The sequence below is a fragment of the Erpetoichthys calabaricus genome, chromosome 7, assembly GCF_900747795.2.
Source record: "Erpetoichthys calabaricus chromosome 7, fErpCal1.3, whole genome shotgun sequence".
Lineage (NCBI taxonomy): Eukaryota > Metazoa > Chordata > Cladistia > Polypteriformes > Polypteridae > Erpetoichthys > Erpetoichthys calabaricus.
This window is the reverse complement of record NC_041400.2, coordinates 26,409,522-26,427,366: the sequence shown is the minus strand read 5'-3', so window position 1 is coordinate 26,427,366 and position 17,845 is coordinate 26,409,522. Positions and strand designations below refer to the sequence as shown.

The window sequence follows — 17,845 nt, the reverse complement described above, 5'->3', positions numbered from 1 at the left end:
CAGGGTGTTGCCACCTAGCATTGATCACCGGCTGCTGCAGTAGCTGAAGCGTAGCACTAAGAAAAACTGTTAGGTGAAAAAACAAAAGTAAAAACATATCGGAGGGTGCATTGGTCTGGGCAAACTAAAATGTACAGTAGGCTGATTTTTATCTTGGGTCCAGTATAATTTCAGACATTACATATTTTGTACTTGTGTCTGGATTCAAGAAAAAAGGTTATGCTTTAAAACGGCACCTGCACTTGCTCGCACTGTTAGAACCCTAGATATTGTAATCGGCGTCCTGTGCCTTTAGGGGCCGCATATTGAGCCCCAGCCCGGTGCGGTTTGGAGTTTGCGATCTCTAACCTGTAGTGCACATTGGCCCGTGAGCACGTGACACTGTCCTAAGATACTCTCCCGTCAGCGAGTGTCACTGACCTGCGAAAACATAACAGCACGTGCTTAAACTGCTTCTGAAAAACATTTCAGTAGCAAAATCGCAACTCGAGATACAGAATTGAAATGACAGTTAGCCTATGTGTGATGTGTGGGAAATTCATTCATGGTTAGGGAGGAGTTTCATTACCACTACTATTGAAAAAGTATCGATCGCCTTTGTCCAGCGCGTTTTGGTCTAGCGGCCGCGATTTCGATTCGAGAACTTGTGTTTTATTTCTGTGCAAAGTCTATGCACTGCATTGGGCCGAACGACGCTTCTCTTCTTTCTCTGTTGTGGACGTACTCGCTCTAATTGGTTTTCTGGATCCAAAGTAACGCGGGTTTTATGTGTATTGTAATCATGCACCCAAACCCACTGTAAAAACCCTGCGCTCCCGTGCTTAACTTCTTTTGGCAATAAACACGTGGAAATGCCCATAAAACAAGACTCCTGCAGCTGCACTGGTGGGTTGCGCATACAATGGTGCTGCGCTTTCAATCCGTTGATTTAAGGTTCAGTCTATGGCGTCGGCACGTAGCGCTTTTCTTTAAATTGATCATCTTTCTAATCAACGTGTTTCTAGCAAGTGGAACCCGTACCTCCAAAGCAACGACGTAGCAAGGTTCACAGGGGCCCGGGTGCAATCATCATTGAATGGGCCCCCAAACCTGCGCGCTTCGTGCGCTCGCGCTCGCGCTCCGGAGGGGGGGGCTCTCGCTGCTGAAATGCTTGAAGACAGGATAGATTGAGAAGGAAACCATTAAAAATGATGTTCGGAGAAAAATATAGTTTTGTTTTGTAAAGCGTAAAAACAGACGTGTGTTGGCGACTTGGCGTTATTGCCTAATAGTGTATATACACTGTACTCGTCTGTTGTCTCAGCCGGTACTATAGAACAATCGTGGGATGCTGCTTGCCTGCTTTATAAGTAAGCTATAGCCTTTCGGAGAATGAAGCGAACATGTCGCTTTGTTTTTAGCCGCCGCCGTCTGTACACAATGTGCCGCCCCGCCCGGCCGAGTCGGACGGCGCTAATGAAAAAGCTGACTGACGGTGGCTAAAATCGCTAAATACGGACATGTGAAAGTCCTTACTACAAAGTTACTTAAATTAATAAGCAATACGATCAGTCTAACTAATTTGACTGTGACTGATGGTCTGATGCCCTGATCACCTGATGAGAGCGCCGCAAAAAAAAAAAAAAGAGGCCGGGTGCATTGCACCCCTTGCCCCATTGTAGCTACGCCACAACTCCAAAGTAAATTAACGCTCTTCCTCAGTAATCCCGGGAGTTCATAAAATCCTTCTCAAATGGCAATTTCACAAGGCCATAAAGGGATAGGAGAGGAGGTGTTTTACAAGCAGGATCGGGCTTCATAGCCCGGACCCAACCATTCTCAAGGGCTCATGTCGTGGGAAGGTATTCAAACCTCCGACCCTTATCCCACGGCGACACAGAACCCAAAACAAACAATAGGAACGAATCAATAAAAGAGTCGTAAGACCAAATATACCCAACACAAAAGAAAAGGATGCGTCACGCGACACCACTATTCGGTTATGCATCAAATCGGTGGCCCCGCGAGTGATCCTTACTATGCCAATAGGAACATACAGGCCCGGTCTTAGGTATTATGGGGCCCTAGGCGAAAGGGGGGTCCAGGGGCCCCCCTGGAAGCTCTGTGAAATGCGTGAAAATTAGACCAAGGAGTCGATCCGGGGCCCCCTGGATGCCGGGGCCCTAGGCGGTTGCCTACTTCGCCTATGCCTAAGGCCGGGCCTGATTGGGACAAATAATGCTGTAGTATATTTAAGTATATATGACAATTGCTCACTCGGACAATTTTTTTTGGGGGCCCCCAAGAAGGCGGGGGCCCTAAGCTATAGCTTGTGTAGCTTATACGTAAATCCTGCACTGGGAACATAATATCCTGCTGCATAGGTAGAGCACCATAAGTCACCACAGGACTATGCCAGCAGTTCTAGACCACCAGTTATTGGAGGGAAGTTAAAGTTAGGGGTTGGTATGGTTAAGGTTAGGGTTTGGTGTGGTTAGCATGTCAATCAATTTTATTTGTGACGACCTATAAACGTTTATTACTAAACTGCTGGTCTAGATATGCGGTGATGTCACTTCCGGCCTTAAACTACTGGCGTACACCTGCGGTGACTATGGTGCTGTGGCTGTGCAGCTCGATACATCTCATAGGAATACGTAGGCGAGGACAATTTAGGCAGGCCTGGCTAATAAGTCTACAGGGTCCATGCAACGACTAAGGACATAACTCAGCCTTTTCTTGCAAGCTATGCCAGTTAGCCCTTCTCTTTTTATGTCTGCAGTACATTAAAGGGCTAGTAAAAGTTCCTGCACTGGATCGGATTCAAGGGGTGACAGATGAAGACCCAGTACCAATTGTTTCAGGGAACATGTGTTGTGTAAGCAGAATAAAAATAAAGGGCAAAAAAGGAAGGAGAAGAAGTAATTAAAGCATGTCTTCAAATTGCACATGGCATTACAAGTTGAAACCTGTGTCGGGTGAGGACGGCGGAGTGGGATTTCCGGCCTGGGCCCGGATCCAAAAAATTGTTTGCCCCCCTCCCCTAAACATTTCCTAAAGTACAACAAATTTCATATAGGTTGATATGTTTTTAACAGACATGTTTTATGTGCCAAGACTTAAAAAAGCAAAAAAAAAACAAAAAAACAAAATGACTTGAAAAAAGAACTATTTAGTAAAAAGAGTAAAATGTGGCAATTTTCAACTGGACAGCAGTTCACCGAGGATCTGCCAGCCACCTTTAAGAGTGCTGGATAAAAATCGTGCCAAACAAATGCCTTCACATTAAGGACATTGCTTTGAATTTCACAGGTATAGCTGAAAAAATATTGTTTTGATTATTTCATGGGATCTTTACATATTTTTGGGTGCTGAATTCAAAAATGAAAAAAAAATTCTCTATCATATAACATTTTTAAGCAAACACATTTTACCTGTCATGTTTTCACAGCATACTTAATTAAATATCGATAGACAGATAGATAGATAGATAGATAGATAGATAGATAGATAGATAGATAGATAGATAGATAGATAGATAGATAGATAGATAGATAGATACTTTATTAATCCCAAGGGGAAATTCACATACTCCGGCAGCAGCATACTGATAAAGAAAATATTAAATTAAAGAGTGATAACAATGCAGGTATAACAGACAATAACTTTATATGATGTTAACGTTTACACCCCTAGGTGGAACTGAACAGTCGCATAGTGTGGGGGAGGAACAATCTCCTCAGTCTCAGTGGAGCAGGACATTGACAGCAGTCTGTCGCTGAAGCTGCTCCTCTGTCTGGAGATGATACTGTTCAGTGGATGCAGTGGATTCTCCATGATTGACAGGAGCCTGCTGAGTGCCCATCGCTCTGCCACAGATGTCAAACTGTCCAGCTCCATGCCTACAATAGAGCCTGCCTTCCTCACCAGTTTGTCCAGACGTGAGGCATCTCTCTTCTTTATGCTGCCTCCCCAGCACACCACTGCGTAGAAGAGGGCGCTCGCCACAACCATCTGATAGAACATCTGCAGCATCTTATTGCAGATGTTGAAGGACGCCAGCCTTCTAAGGAAGTATAGTCAGTTCTGTCCTCTCTTGCACAGAGAATCAGTATTGGCAGTCCAGTCCAATTTATCATCCAGCTGCACTCCCAGGTATTTATAGGTCTGCACCCTCTGCACACAGTCACCTCTGATGATCACGGGGTCCAGGAGGGGCCTGGGCCTCCTAAAATCCACCACCAGCTCCTTGGTTTTTCTGGTGTTCAGGTGTAGGTGGTTTGAGTCGCACCATTTAACAAAGTCCTTGATTAGGTCCCTGTACTCCTCCTCCTGCCCACTCCTGATGCAGCCCACAATAGCAGTGTCATCAGCGAACTTTTGCACGTGACAGGACTCTGAGTTGTATTGGAAGTCCGATGTATATAGGCTGAACAGGACCGGAGAAAGTACAGTCCACTGCAGCACTCCTGTGCTGCTGACCACAATGTCAGACCTGCAGTTCCCGAGACGCACATATTGAGGTCTGTCTGTAAGATAGTCCATGATACATGCCACCAGGTATGAATCTACTCCCATCTGTCAGCTTGTCCCTAAGGAGCAGAGGTTGGATGGTGTTGAAGGCGCTAGAGAAGTCCAGAAACATAATTCTTACTGCACCACTGCCTCTGCCCAAGTGGAAGAGGGATCGGTGTAGCATATAGATGATGGCATCCTCCGCTCCCACCTTCTCCTGGTATGCGAACCTCAGAGGGTTGAGGGTGGCCTCAGGTGGCGAAGCAGCAGCCGCTCCATGGTCTTCATCACATGTGACGTCTGAGCGACAGGCCGGAAGTCATTCAGTTCATTAGGACGTGATATCTTTGGGACTGGGGTGATGCAAGATGTTTTCCAAAGCCTGGGGACTCTCCCCTGTTTCAGGCTCAGGTTGAAGACGCCCTGTAGAGGACTATACAATACTTTTGTTGCAAAGGAATACTGTATCTGTGATGAGTTCAGGACTTAAAGTGTTCACTCCGGAGTGTCGGTCAGGACACTGGTAAATGAAGCAGAGAATTCCACACAGCAGCTTAGAATGAAATTGACTTATTTATTCGAAGATATCCACCTGTGTATGAATAGGCATAATATGTGTGTGTGGTGCACAATAAAAAAGAATACGTAAAACTTATTGGTAAATTACATAAAAGTCCACTAGATGTCAGTATTACTCAAATTAGGCACTTGCTTATCGGTAGTATGAGATCCGAATCAATAAAGTTTATCAGTAAACACTATCAATAAACTTATAGTAAAATACATTAATGTAACAACATAAACTATTATTGCATGTAAATAACACCAAGGCACATTCCAACAAATAAACACTAAACAGTACCTGTACACTTTAAAAAGCGTTGCGTCTTAACGTACAACAAACATACAAGTCAAATGCAAATAAACCCACCTCTGGTCATTAACGCACACTTCGTGACTGATTTGGTAAATTAGAAATTCTCAGCTACTGCCATTATTATAACTCCTTGCGGAAAATAACAAACAAGGAAAAACAAACACAAATGAATCTTACATCTCCGCTAACATCCCATAATACGTGCTCTCGTGCATGCTGGGAGGTGCACCTTGAAATGTGAACCGTGTCTCTTAATTATTGCTGTCTCTCTAATAACTTAATATACAGTGATCCCTCGCTATATCGCGCTTCGCCTTTCGCGGCTTCACTCCATCGCGGATTTTATAAGTAAGCATATTTAAATATATATCGCGGATTTTTCGCTGCTTCGCGGGTTTCTGCGGACAATGGGTCTTTTAATTTCTGGTACATGCTTCCTCAGTTGGTTTGCCCAGTTGATTTCATACAAGGGACGCTATTGGCAGATGGCTGAGAAGCTACCCAACTTACTTTCTCTCTCTCTCTCCCTCTCTTTCTCTCTCTTGCGCTGACGTAGGGGGGTGTGAGCAGGGGGGCTGTGTGCAGCTGCTTCCTGAAGGACATGCTGCACATTGCTTCGCATACTTAAAAGCTCAAAGGGCACGTATTGATTTTTGACTTTATTTGTTTTTCTGTGGCTCTCTCTCTCTTCCTGCTCCTGATAGAGGGGGTGTGAGCTGCCGCCTTCAACAGCTTTGTACCGGCGGTGCTTCGCATACTTAAAAGCCAAAAAGCCCTATTGATTTTTTTTTTGACTGCTTGCTTTGCACTCCTTTGAAAAGGAAGATATGTTTGCATTCTTTTAATTGTGAGACAGAACTGTCATCTCTGTCTTGTCATGGAGCACAGTTTAAACTTTTGAAAAAGAGACAAATGTTTGTTTGCAGTGTTTGAATAACGTTCCTGGCTCTCTACAACCTCCTGTGTTTCTGCGCAAATCTGTGACCCAAGCATGACATTCTAAAAATAACCATATAAACCTATGGTTTCTACTTCGCGGATTTTCTTATTTCGCGGGTGGCTCTGGAACGCAACCCCCGCGATGGAGGAGGGATTACTGTACATTTAATATCTCCTAATAAAATCTGAGTTTAAATAAAGCTGCCTAGTTTTCTTTTTTAATAGTTATTAATTATAGTTACCACTATAGTATTATTCCTTCTATATGTTTTGTTATACACCTTTTTCATTTTTATGGTCCTTAACCTGCAATTGCTAAGCGCTTTGAGTAGTGATAAAAGCGCTATATAAATTCAAAGAATTATTATTATTTATTATTAATTGTCCTTGGAAATGTTGTTTATGAAAAATGAGGGTGGGGGCATGGGCATTAAGTATAGTGTACTTTTATATTTTCAGGGCCAGTGACAGGACAGTGTCACGCACACACTTGACCACTGGCACGCACTAACCGGACAGAGTCTCGCTCCACGGGCGAAAGTCTCGCCTTGCATTAAAGGTTACTGAGGTGCCTTCACACACTGCACGGTACACCGAGCTAAGAGGCAGTATGGGCCCCCTAATGGCCATGATACTCATTACAATAGCTGGGCCACAGATTCAAGTGCAGTTGCCAGTTTGAAAGAACATTACGTGCTTCATGTCTTTTTTTTAACAGTATGTTGAAATACGAATTTAGTTTGGCAGACTGATTGAACGTTGACTTTACTGCAGTCTGACCGTAACATCACTGGAGCACATAGAGGAGGGGAAAAATACGCACTTCATTATAGCGGCAATGGTACACGTAGTTCTGTTTATGTATTTCCAATGATATAACGAAATCCCAAATGTTAATAAATGAACTCAGTTATGTGACCTGGTTTAATGGAATTTGCTTATAATTCTATTAAATTCACGTAAATATGGGAAGAAAATGTAAATGATATTAAAAAATGATCTAGAAAGGATTTGAACCTGGGAGTCTGGAAGTGAGAGGCAACCGCGCTGTCCATAGTCAGTCACGTTGTAATTGTCAATCAGTTAATGATCTTTTTATCCCTTATTTACACATATGTGACAATACATTTGAAGATGAAAACTGGTGATGTACCAAATTATGCCTTTTAATGCTCATGTAAAATATAATCTTATGAGTTATATTTATTCTTATTTACTAATGTTGACAATATCATCTATTCATCCATTTTTCTAATTCTGTTCAGTAAATTCTTATAATACAGTTCTAATAACACAGTAATATTGTGAAATAATACAATAATTATTTCAAAATAACTTTTTTGAATAGCAGAAAAAAGCTTCTGCTGTTGTCTTTGAATAACATTCTGTTTTTAACTTAATTTGGATTGTCTCCACTGTATAATATTTAAAACATCTAATAAATTGTATAACAACCAACATATAGTTCACAAATGTTCAGAAATTTCAGAATGCAGTATTTTTTTTACCATAAAGCTCTGTTCTGAAAAAAGCTATTCATGATATGTGCTGAATCAAACCCCCCATGAAACTGCAGACTACAACAAATGAGGTATGACGCCATTGAGAAGGCCAGCAGAACAGGGTTCCTTATTGTTCGACTCCGTCTCAAAATAATCAAAATGCACAAGCCCACACATTGCACCTGACTTTCTGTGGCAGATAGGCAAACAAATCTGGTCATTGTGTAACTTACAAATTTTGCACTGGTCAGTTATTGTTTGCAGAAAATACTTAAGGTATAACACTTGTATTAAAGAAGCTTTGTATGGTGTTTCTGTGTGTCCTGCGGTGGGTTGGCATCCTGCCCGGGATTGGTTCCTGCCTTGTGCCCTGTGTTGGCTGGGATTGGCTTCAGCAGACCCCCGTGACCCTGTGTTCGGATTCAGCGGGTTGGAAAATGGATGGATGGATGTAAAGTACAAGCACATCTTCCAGCCTGTATGCACTGCCTACAGGGCACAGTTGCCCTACTGGCAGTCTTCAAAGCCATAAGGTTATGCCTGGCATCTTAATCATCTGTCAATAAACAGCAGTTATGTCACTAATTCACAGTTTCCAAAAATTGCATGGTTGGAAAATGTCAGGCTCAATAAAGAGAAACTTTAGGGGCAATTGTAATAAAAAAAAATCAATTGTTTTTTTAAACCAAAAAGAAACTGTTAAGTCAATGATAATAAAACAATGTGTGAATACTTTGCATTTTCTAAGTCTTTGTTGATAGTTTGTAACAGTTGTAGTATTTCTCAAAGCAATGCTTAAGGTAAAGTGCCCACTGAAACTGATGTTCTTGGCTGACAGAAAAGTTTAACATTTCTTGGTTGTGCCAAGAAGCAGAGAAGAGCTCACTGGCCTTGTGCTTACCATGGGGTGGCACGGCTGAAACAACACAACTTTAGGGCCCATCTGGCAAAAACATGCAGTGTTCTTGTGCACATCAAGTCATGTCATTTTATATTCATATGTGTATTATATCAATGTCATTTCCTAATTCTTTCAATTATTTTTAGGATGCATTCAGGCTGTACAGGATGACTCTGGGGAGTTCATTATGTGGGATTTCCAGACCATACTTATTTTTGCTGGAGTTTCATTTTTGAATGAACTTCAAGATATCTCTATAAAGCAGCCAATGAAGAAAGTAAATGTCAATCTTTCCAAGACAACGCAACTGCACCTTTTAAGAGATAACAAAAATCAATAAAATACAGTTTCGGGGGTGCTAATGAAGCAATAATACTATGCCTATAAAAAGTAGTTGCTGTCATTTATTTTATGTTTAACCATAACCAATTTGTTTTTATTTGACAGAATCATATATTGTAAAGCACCAATCCCAGCTCTGAGACAATTTTGTGTTTCCATCTTTACAGATGGAAAGGTTGCTTTAAAACCTCAGAAATCATCCCGGTTTCAAAAAAACCCATAGTCACAACCATAAATGACTATCGCCCTGTAGCCTTGACACCAATAGTGATGAAATGTTTTAAGAGGCTGATCAAGGACCACATTAATTCTGTCCTACCCTCCTCATTTGACCCACTCCAATTCGCATACCGCTCCAACCATGCCACAGAGGATGCCATATCTATTGCACTCCATTTTTCGTTGGAACATCTGGAGAACTGAGACGCTACGGTCCGCATGCTGTTTGTTGATTTTAGTTCAGCTTTTAATACCATCATCCCTCAGAATCTGATCAGCAAACTGGGCCCATTGGGACTGAGCATACCTCTGCAAAACTGGATATTGAACTTTCTAACGGATAGGCCTCAGTAGGTACGGGTAAGGAAGAATAAATCAGATACCATCTCCTTGAGCACAGGTTCTCCAAAGGGGTGCGTTCTTAGTCCCCTCCTCTTCACGCTCATGACCCACGATTGTTGTGCCAAGTTCAGCACAAACCAAATTATTAAGTATGCAGATGACACAACAGTGGTGGGCCTCATTCGAGGTGATGGATAAGGGGATTACAGAGAGGAGGTGAAGTCATTTGTGGAATGGTGTGATAAAAACAATCTGATACTGAATGTCGAAAAAACGAAAGAACTGGTGATCGACTTCAGGAAGAAACAGCTGATACACATCCCGGTCTACATTACACTGCTGTGGAAATTGTGCAGTCTACCAAGTTCCTGGGAGTCAACGTGACGAACAACCTTACCTGGTCCCTGCACACCTCCTCCATCATCAAGAAAGCTCACCAGCGCTTGATCTTTCTGCGGAAGCTAAAGAGGGCCCACCTCAGTAAGTCAGTCCTCACCACTTTTTACAGAGGGACCATAGAGAGCGTGCTAACCTGCAGCAGCTCTCTGTGGCAGGAGAGCCACAGCGCTTCGGACTGGAAAGCACTGAGGAAAGTGGTGAGGGCTGCGGAGAGGATCATTGGAGCCCCGTTGCCTAATGTACAAGACTTGGCAATACAACACTGTCTGGCCAGAGCTGTGCGGATTTCTAGAGACCCTACTTATCCTGCCTCTGAACTCTTTTCCCTCATGCCCTCAAGGTACCGCAGCCTGAAATGTAGAACTACCAGGTTTAAAAATATTTTTTTCCCTACTGCTGTTCGTCTTTTAAATGAAGCATTTTAGTATTTTATTGTAGGCATTTTTAATTCAGAATTTTATGTATTTTCAATTTAGACTTTTATGCACTTTTAATTAGAAATTTTTATGCACCTCTAATCAGAATTTTTGTGCATCTTTAATCAGAATCTTTCACACTTTTAATTAGAATGTAATTGATTTTAACTACACTATGTGTTTTTATTAATGTCTTGTGCATCGAATTTTTGTTCTGCAGCACATCTTGGATGTTCTGCTGAATGACAAATAAAATTGAATTGAATTGACTAATATTATTTTCCTTTGCAACCTGTACAAATGCATAGCTGTGCCATAATATGTCCATTTTTCTATTATAGAACAGTGCCGGATGACAATAATTTTATATTCCTAATTCACCTGATACCCCCCTACTCCCAAGCAAATGTGGGTAGATGCATTTTCTAGGCCCTGTACTTTGAATATTTTGTATATTTTTCTTATGCCATCACAGGTCAAATATACACATGGGCCAATTCACCTAAACTGCATGCTTTTGAACTGTGGGAGGAAATTGGAGCACCAGGAGGAAACCCACACAGACATGGAGAAAACATGCAAGCTCCACACAGGGAGGACCAGGACGCGAACCCTGGTCTTCTTGCTACAAGGCTGCAGTGCTAGCACTATGCCACCATGCTGCCCCATATTGAAGGTTGACAATTTGTTAATATTCTGGTGTCGATTTTTTTTTGGACAAACTAAAAGTGCTTTTAGGTGACCAAATGAAGATACAAGCTGTGACAATGAGGACAATTCAATTAAACATTGTCTGAAGGACAAACTAATTTGTAGCACTTTAACCTTGAGCTAGAAATTAACTTACTATAGACGCATTTGTTATTCCACCGCTGTTCATCCCTTTATGTGAAGTTCTAAACCTGCCCTGTCCTAATCTCCCTGGCCCTCAATCCTCGACTACCCTACTGATACGCTTTCCCAATATATTAGTATAGTGGATGAGTATTGCTGGATGAGTCACTGTGGCACACTAGCAAAACTGTACAAACGGTGAGCCACCAAACCAAGTTTTGAGTCAAAAAAACGAGGAAGTGACAAAACTAGAGACGTTATATGCAAGTCAGTGAATCATGCATTGTTTTCTTAACATGTAAGTTTAAAAATATTAGATTGACTAAATATCATAATGTTAAATTGATTTAGAACACTATTGTATACATGTATAAATTATGTAAATTTCAATTACATTTCATTTCCGATTAGCAGTTAACGGATACGTTTGGTATTTTTCAGGTCGAAGTTGTTTCTTTACAAACATGGTATACATGACTTTGCTAAAACACAATTGTGTTCTAAAGTTAAGTGTTTTCAATAAATGTAAAAAAAATATATATCTTGCCCAGTATTTTTTATCGCAAATTCTTAGTTCTATTTTTCTTGAGTTAAGGATGCGTTTTCTGTTTCCTTGTGTGATAATAGTGACTTCATTGGAGGAGTATAAGTACATAAGTAAAGGTCTTTCAAGAGGAAACCATGATTGCCCCTGGGAGGGTGAAGGATCGCTGCAGAGTAAGGTTGCTCACACAGCTTGTTTTCTTTTAAAATGGCTGAATCTCTGGTGCTCCGTGCCCTAGAGATCTGTGCGGACTGATTTGTTTAATCCCGCTCCCGCAGTACTCCTTCCCAACCGTCCGCCCACGGTTTTTCAGAAACACATTGCTTCATCATGTATGGTTGATAAGCCGGTTTAACATGATCTTATACAAGGACGTGGCTGTCGGTTTCCAATTTTTTTTCCCAACTGTCATTTACATTGTTTGCCACGATTCTACTTCACCAGTATTTAAAACAGATCTTCCGATTGGACTTAAATAGTAATTTCTGAGCACATGTCTTTTTCACAGAAAGGAACAAACGAGTAGTGTAAGCAATTACAGTGTCTTGTGTCTTGTTAGCAGTGTCTTGTTAAGGCTTTGTAAGTAGGCAACCGCTTACTATTCTACATTGAAATAAAGTAGATCTATGTTAATAACTGCTATACACAAAAGTGTGAAAAGGAAGGTGCGTGCTGTCTACACGCACATCGCACATATACGTTTTGCTTAAAATACACGCTTTTCTAGTCGCTATATTACTGGTAGCCTAACAAACACTCTCCATTCTCTCAGAGTACTTTTTGCTTTTCAATACAAGTGTTACCGGCCTCAAGCCTAGGTGAATCTGGGCCAGGTACAAGCCACTGTTGCTATAAAGTGTACCCACAGCGATATGCTGTCAAAAGCATAAAAGAAGCAGGCAGCAGTTACTAGTCTCAGACTTCTCTGATCCACTTTACTGTTAATTACCCAGAAGTATATCAATGCTTCAGTCTCTGGATAGATCAACATGATCAGTTTAAACCATGGTGCATGCCAATTTCCTATGCAGAACAATAGTGTAAACACATTTACTTTGGTTCAACAATACTGCTGTTTTCAGCTATCAAGAAGTACCTGATTAGAAACCAGTGTGCCCAGAACTCATTAATTTTCAAAGGAAGCAGGCAGTTCAGTATCACCATATTGTTAGTGGATGAGATATTAATCAAAGCAGTCTGATTATTCAAAGCAGGCAACTCTTTTGCAAGACGGGTACATATTTATATCCTGTAGTTAGCCATCAACAATAACATCTAGCAGATTTTTTCAGGAAGTTTGCCTTTTCTTTAAAACGTTGATTTATAGCTCATTACACTAAGCAACACACACAAGTGTCATTTTCTTTAAAACACTGATTTCCAGCACATTACACAAGCACACTGTCACTGTAACCAAGCAAAGCGCTGTGAACGTACTGGTATCTCCTCGTCGACTCGCAAACTCTGTGAAGAAAGAGGGCTTTACTAACAGCTGTCCAGTGAACTTCATTGCACTCTTTTGATTTAGTGCAATTGGATTCAGTTGCGATTATTACAAGTTATTACAAAACTCTTCTTGTTCCTGCGCCTTTGCGATCCTTTTAAATAAAAGATATACAAACAGAAGGTTTTGGCTGACAAATGTTGATCTTTTGTAGAGCATGTGGAAAAAGTTGGTGCTGACAAGTACGTTGACATGTTCTTTTTGAAGAAGTCGTAATATCGGATTCTAAATCAGTCGTCGCATCATTGAACGGTTTCAGAAAAGAGACCACAGTTGTATCTACTTGTTGATGCGACCAATCGGCAAATTGCTGCAGCACTGAATTCAGCACTAGATCTTCTCTCCACGGACTCTTTAAGTGACCTCGTAAGCTTGTCTTGTTGTCCAGTATGTTTAAAATACTGAGAGAATCGTGTTACGAATGTGGCCTCTACAGTTTAGTCTGGTGTTGCCACGCAAAGCATCGGTCGTGTGTGCTCCTCGGTCAGTAACGATTTTCAAACAGTAGGCCTACAGCGCGAATGTTTTTCGCTCGTTTTAATCATACTTGCTTGACACAAGATTGTACTTCTCATTAATATAATGGATGGTAGCATGTATAAAAGAGGTTCTCTCAAAGTCTTCGTTCCAAATATCAGTTGTGACAGCACACTCGTGGTTATTGACGGTCTCTAGCCTGTCATATAAAATATCATTTTCAGTTTTTAGCTTTTTCTTTCTCATGCCGCGATACAGTCGTCGGATGGGGCAGATTCTCTTTAAAATTCTGACTTTCCAATTTTGGCTGCCGTGTCACTATACTGCTCAGTTTGACCCTTCGCTACTGCATCCTTCATTTTAAACCTGAGGTGTCTGACTTGTGTCCGCTGTATGTTAGCACATTTATCACGGCAAGCAAACGGCACTTGGTAGACATCGCCATCGATAACAATTGATAATGACTGCCAAATATCAGGAGCGATTGGTAAAAAAAGAGGGAGAAGTGTTCTTGTGTTGCTCGGTGCTGTATCTTTGCCGTTGTGTTATAAAACAAATTAAAATACAATTGGCAAGTAGTCCACAAACTGGGATGACCATCTCTCTGTGCCTTCCCACACATCCGAGGACTCAGTCTGATACGCTATGTAGCCCACAAGCCAAAAAGGAGAATAGCGGATTCTCTACACCCGCTCTTACACGAGTTTAATTTTCTTGCTTATTTGTGAACAACAGCACAATCTGCAATCTGATGAGAGGTGGCCTAATACAGAGACGCCCTTAGTACTGGGGGTCCCCTCCTCGTAGGTGTGGCCTGTTGTGAAGCTGCCCGCCTGATGACTCGAAGCGCTCTTTTCTATGCTGCACCCTCGCCAGAGAATCACCCTGGTCCATGAGGTTCTGAAAATAAGATGCTGGCTATGGAAAGAAAAGCGGCACTTCACCAACCCCATGCATTTAAACTTACCTGTTATTTCGCGGTAATATGAATCCCAATTTGAAAATGACCACTCGTTAAAAAGTAGGTCATAACCTAAGTATGACATGAAGTTCTTTAGGCGCAACTGGAAATCCATCGTGTCCGTTTGTTGGCTGGGGACAGCGGGCACGTAGGAGGAGGGAGCGGGTAACTGTCCACATAGTCTCTCCATGCTGCTGCCAAAGGAGAAGCGGAGCGTGTAGACAAAGGGGATCCCAAGTTTGTCTGCCACTAATTCTGCGCAGGGGAACATTGGGTCCGACAGAAGAACCTCGAAGTGCGACTGACGCAATCTGTCCAGCAGCTCCTCGTTACGGAGCACTCCGTCACACACCTGCTTATTGAGCACAATTCTTTTCTTAATCAAGCCCCGCATCTTCAAAATAAATTGCAGTGATGACAGTGAAGGCGATTCATTCACGAATAAGTGCACCCCGCCATTTAATATGTTAAGACTGGATTCCAGTGAAAACGAAACCTTAAAGATCTCCGTCTTGAAGCGGCCGGTGTCGTTAAAGTGCGTCGAGGCCGAATAGTGCAGCAGGGTGACGCTGTGACCTCTGCCTTCCAGCGCCTCTAAAATGACTTTCATATTGATCCAGTGGCTGTGCTCCGTGGGCCACACCAGCACATTTCCAGCCAGGGTAGGCTTGGGCACGAACAAATGTAGCAAAAGAATGGATGATAAGATTCGCATGGCAGGCACCATTGCTACAGCGTCCCCAGTAGTTAATGCAGTACTTCCCGTTTTACGACCGGAGTGTCAGGTTGGACCAATAGATTGCTCAGCATACTCTGGTAACGTTTTCACAAGCTTATTGCGTACAACGTTAAAGGGAACGGCGGGGGACACTGTGCAGGTGGTATGAACAGGTGACCTGCAAATCTCAGTAAGCACTGGTTCACCTGCTCATTTGATACAGGAAGACCGTACGAGGGGTGATTATCATAACAAAAAACACAAGAACACTGTTTCAAGGGCCTTGCTATGCTCGCTCTGCCCTGTGATTAACCTGTGTTTTTTGCAAACGAGTGTATGCTGATGCAATGGTTGAAACTTAGCGCTAAGAAAAAAAAATAAAACTGTTTCAAGAGCTTTGGTCTAGACAAACGAACATGTACTGTAAGCTGCTAAGAACCTTTTTATTTTCTTTGATTTTTGTCTTATGTCCGGTGTAATTGTAAACATTTTATATTGTGCTGTAATGCTGCTTGGGTTCAGGAAAAAAGGTTGTGTGTTATAATAGCAGCTGCGTTATTAATGAACCCTGGATATTGTAATCAGCTTCTATTTAGGGGCCCATACTGAGCCCATACTGGAGTGTGTGATCTGTAACTTGTACTGCAAGTCAAAGAATTGGCCCGTGAGATTGTAACACTGTTCTGTGATACCGTCTCGTTAGCAAGTGTCACTATCCTGTGAGTGCGTGTCACTAGCAGGCGAAAACGTAACGGAACGTGCTCAAACTGCTGCTGAAAAATTATTCAGTAGTAAAATCACAATTTGAGATATAAAATGTCTGTTTTATATTTGAAGTGAGACTTTTATGTGATGTGTAGGAAATAGATACATTGTTAGGAAGGTGTTTCCTTACCACAACTATTGAAAAAGCATCGATCGCCTTTGTCCAGTGCGCTTTGGTCTAACGGACGCAATTTCGATTCGAGCACTCGTGTTTTGGTTCGGTGCAAAGCCCTGGTGCTGTGCTGGCTGGGACAATGATCATTTTCTGCAATCGGTTGTGGACGCACTCGCTTGTGGATCCAAAGTAGCGTGGGCAGTATGTGTATTGTAATCGTGCACCCCAGCCCATTGTGAAATTACTGCGCAACTGTGCTTAACTTGTTTTGGTTCTGAACATGTGGAAAGGCCTAATAAAAGTCTGAGAGATGCTTGCAGCTGTACTGTTGGGTGTCACATTCAATATACTACTTTCTCGGGTATCTATGAGGACATCCTGCCAGTTTCTTGCTGGGATAATCAACTTCTTGTTGAATAGTGGTCGGCAAACAAAATGGAACAATCGAGACTGTTGTTCAGCTGTTCACTCAAAAATCTTCCCAAACTGACCATGGCATACAGTATGTTACACAGTTAGTGGAGCATAACATGTCTTCTAAAAAACTTGAAAAAGGATACAGATATTTTCTTGAAAATTATCTTTTCAACTGCGAATGTAAATTCTCTTTTATAATAAATGCGCATACCTTTGCTTTATTTAATTCAGTCACATTCTTAGTTATTATTTGCATTTGTTATAGTAGTATTTCTGTGTCATTTTTTTTAAGGAAACCACACACACACACACACATTCAGTACATCATTTATATAGTCTTCACTATCTGACCCTGGTGTAAACAACTTTTGAAGATATGAGTGGCATGGATTTGTATTTTCCTCTTCTTCTTTCAGCTGCTCCCATTAGGGGTTGCCACAGCAGATCATCTTCTTCCATACCTTTCTGTTCTCTGCATCTTGCTCAGTTACACCCATCACCTGCATGTCCTCTCTCACCACATCCATAAACCTTTGCTATAAACCTATGTCTCAGCTTGGCACATAAGTCTTGAGATTTTAACCTGAGAACTGATAGCCTGCCTTTATTTATGTAATTTGTTACAATATGGAAAATAACCTCTAAATCCACCACCACTCTGGCAAAGAGCCTATCCACCCTTCCAGGGAGTTCCCCTACTTGTGGATCCATAAAACAATACACCGTACAAGCAAACCTGCATTTCAGTCCCTCTACAGACTAAGTCCAACTCTATCACTACTTGTCTCTCCGTTTATGGACATGTTTTGAGATGACCGCACACCTGCTTGCTTTGTTAAAGCTATACTACTTATTGTAGCTGATTTTCTGTTATTAAGAAAGGCTGGATTGGCTGACTTTTCTTTCTGTAGTGAGCCACAATACCTTTGTGGCCCTTTCATTAAACGGGGTTGATCAGCTGACACCCTAATGTTTACTGTGGGCTCCTTGAGTTTTCCCGGTCGCGATACCCTGTACTAAATAATGGAGGAAATTATTTTGGCGCTAATAGTTCCTTTTTACGACTTTTTAGATTCCTA

At 41.8% G+C, this 17,845-nt stretch overlaps 1 protein-coding gene across 1 annotated transcript in view; it reads right to left on the bottom strand.

Annotated features, from left to right (window-relative positions):
- LOC114654395 (UDP-glucuronosyltransferase 2A1-like) overlaps window positions 1-15,493 on the bottom strand; it is a 149,494-nt gene extending 134,001 nt beyond the window's left edge. The window contains exon 1 of the mRNA XM_051930068.1: window positions 14,758-15,493. Within this exon, the coding sequence (XP_051786028.1) occupies window positions 14,758-15,478 (721 nt within the window). The 5' untranslated portion in view covers window positions 15,479-15,493. The remainder of the gene's footprint in view (window positions 1-14,757) is intronic.
- Window positions 15,494-17,845: the final 2,352 nt, after the last annotated feature.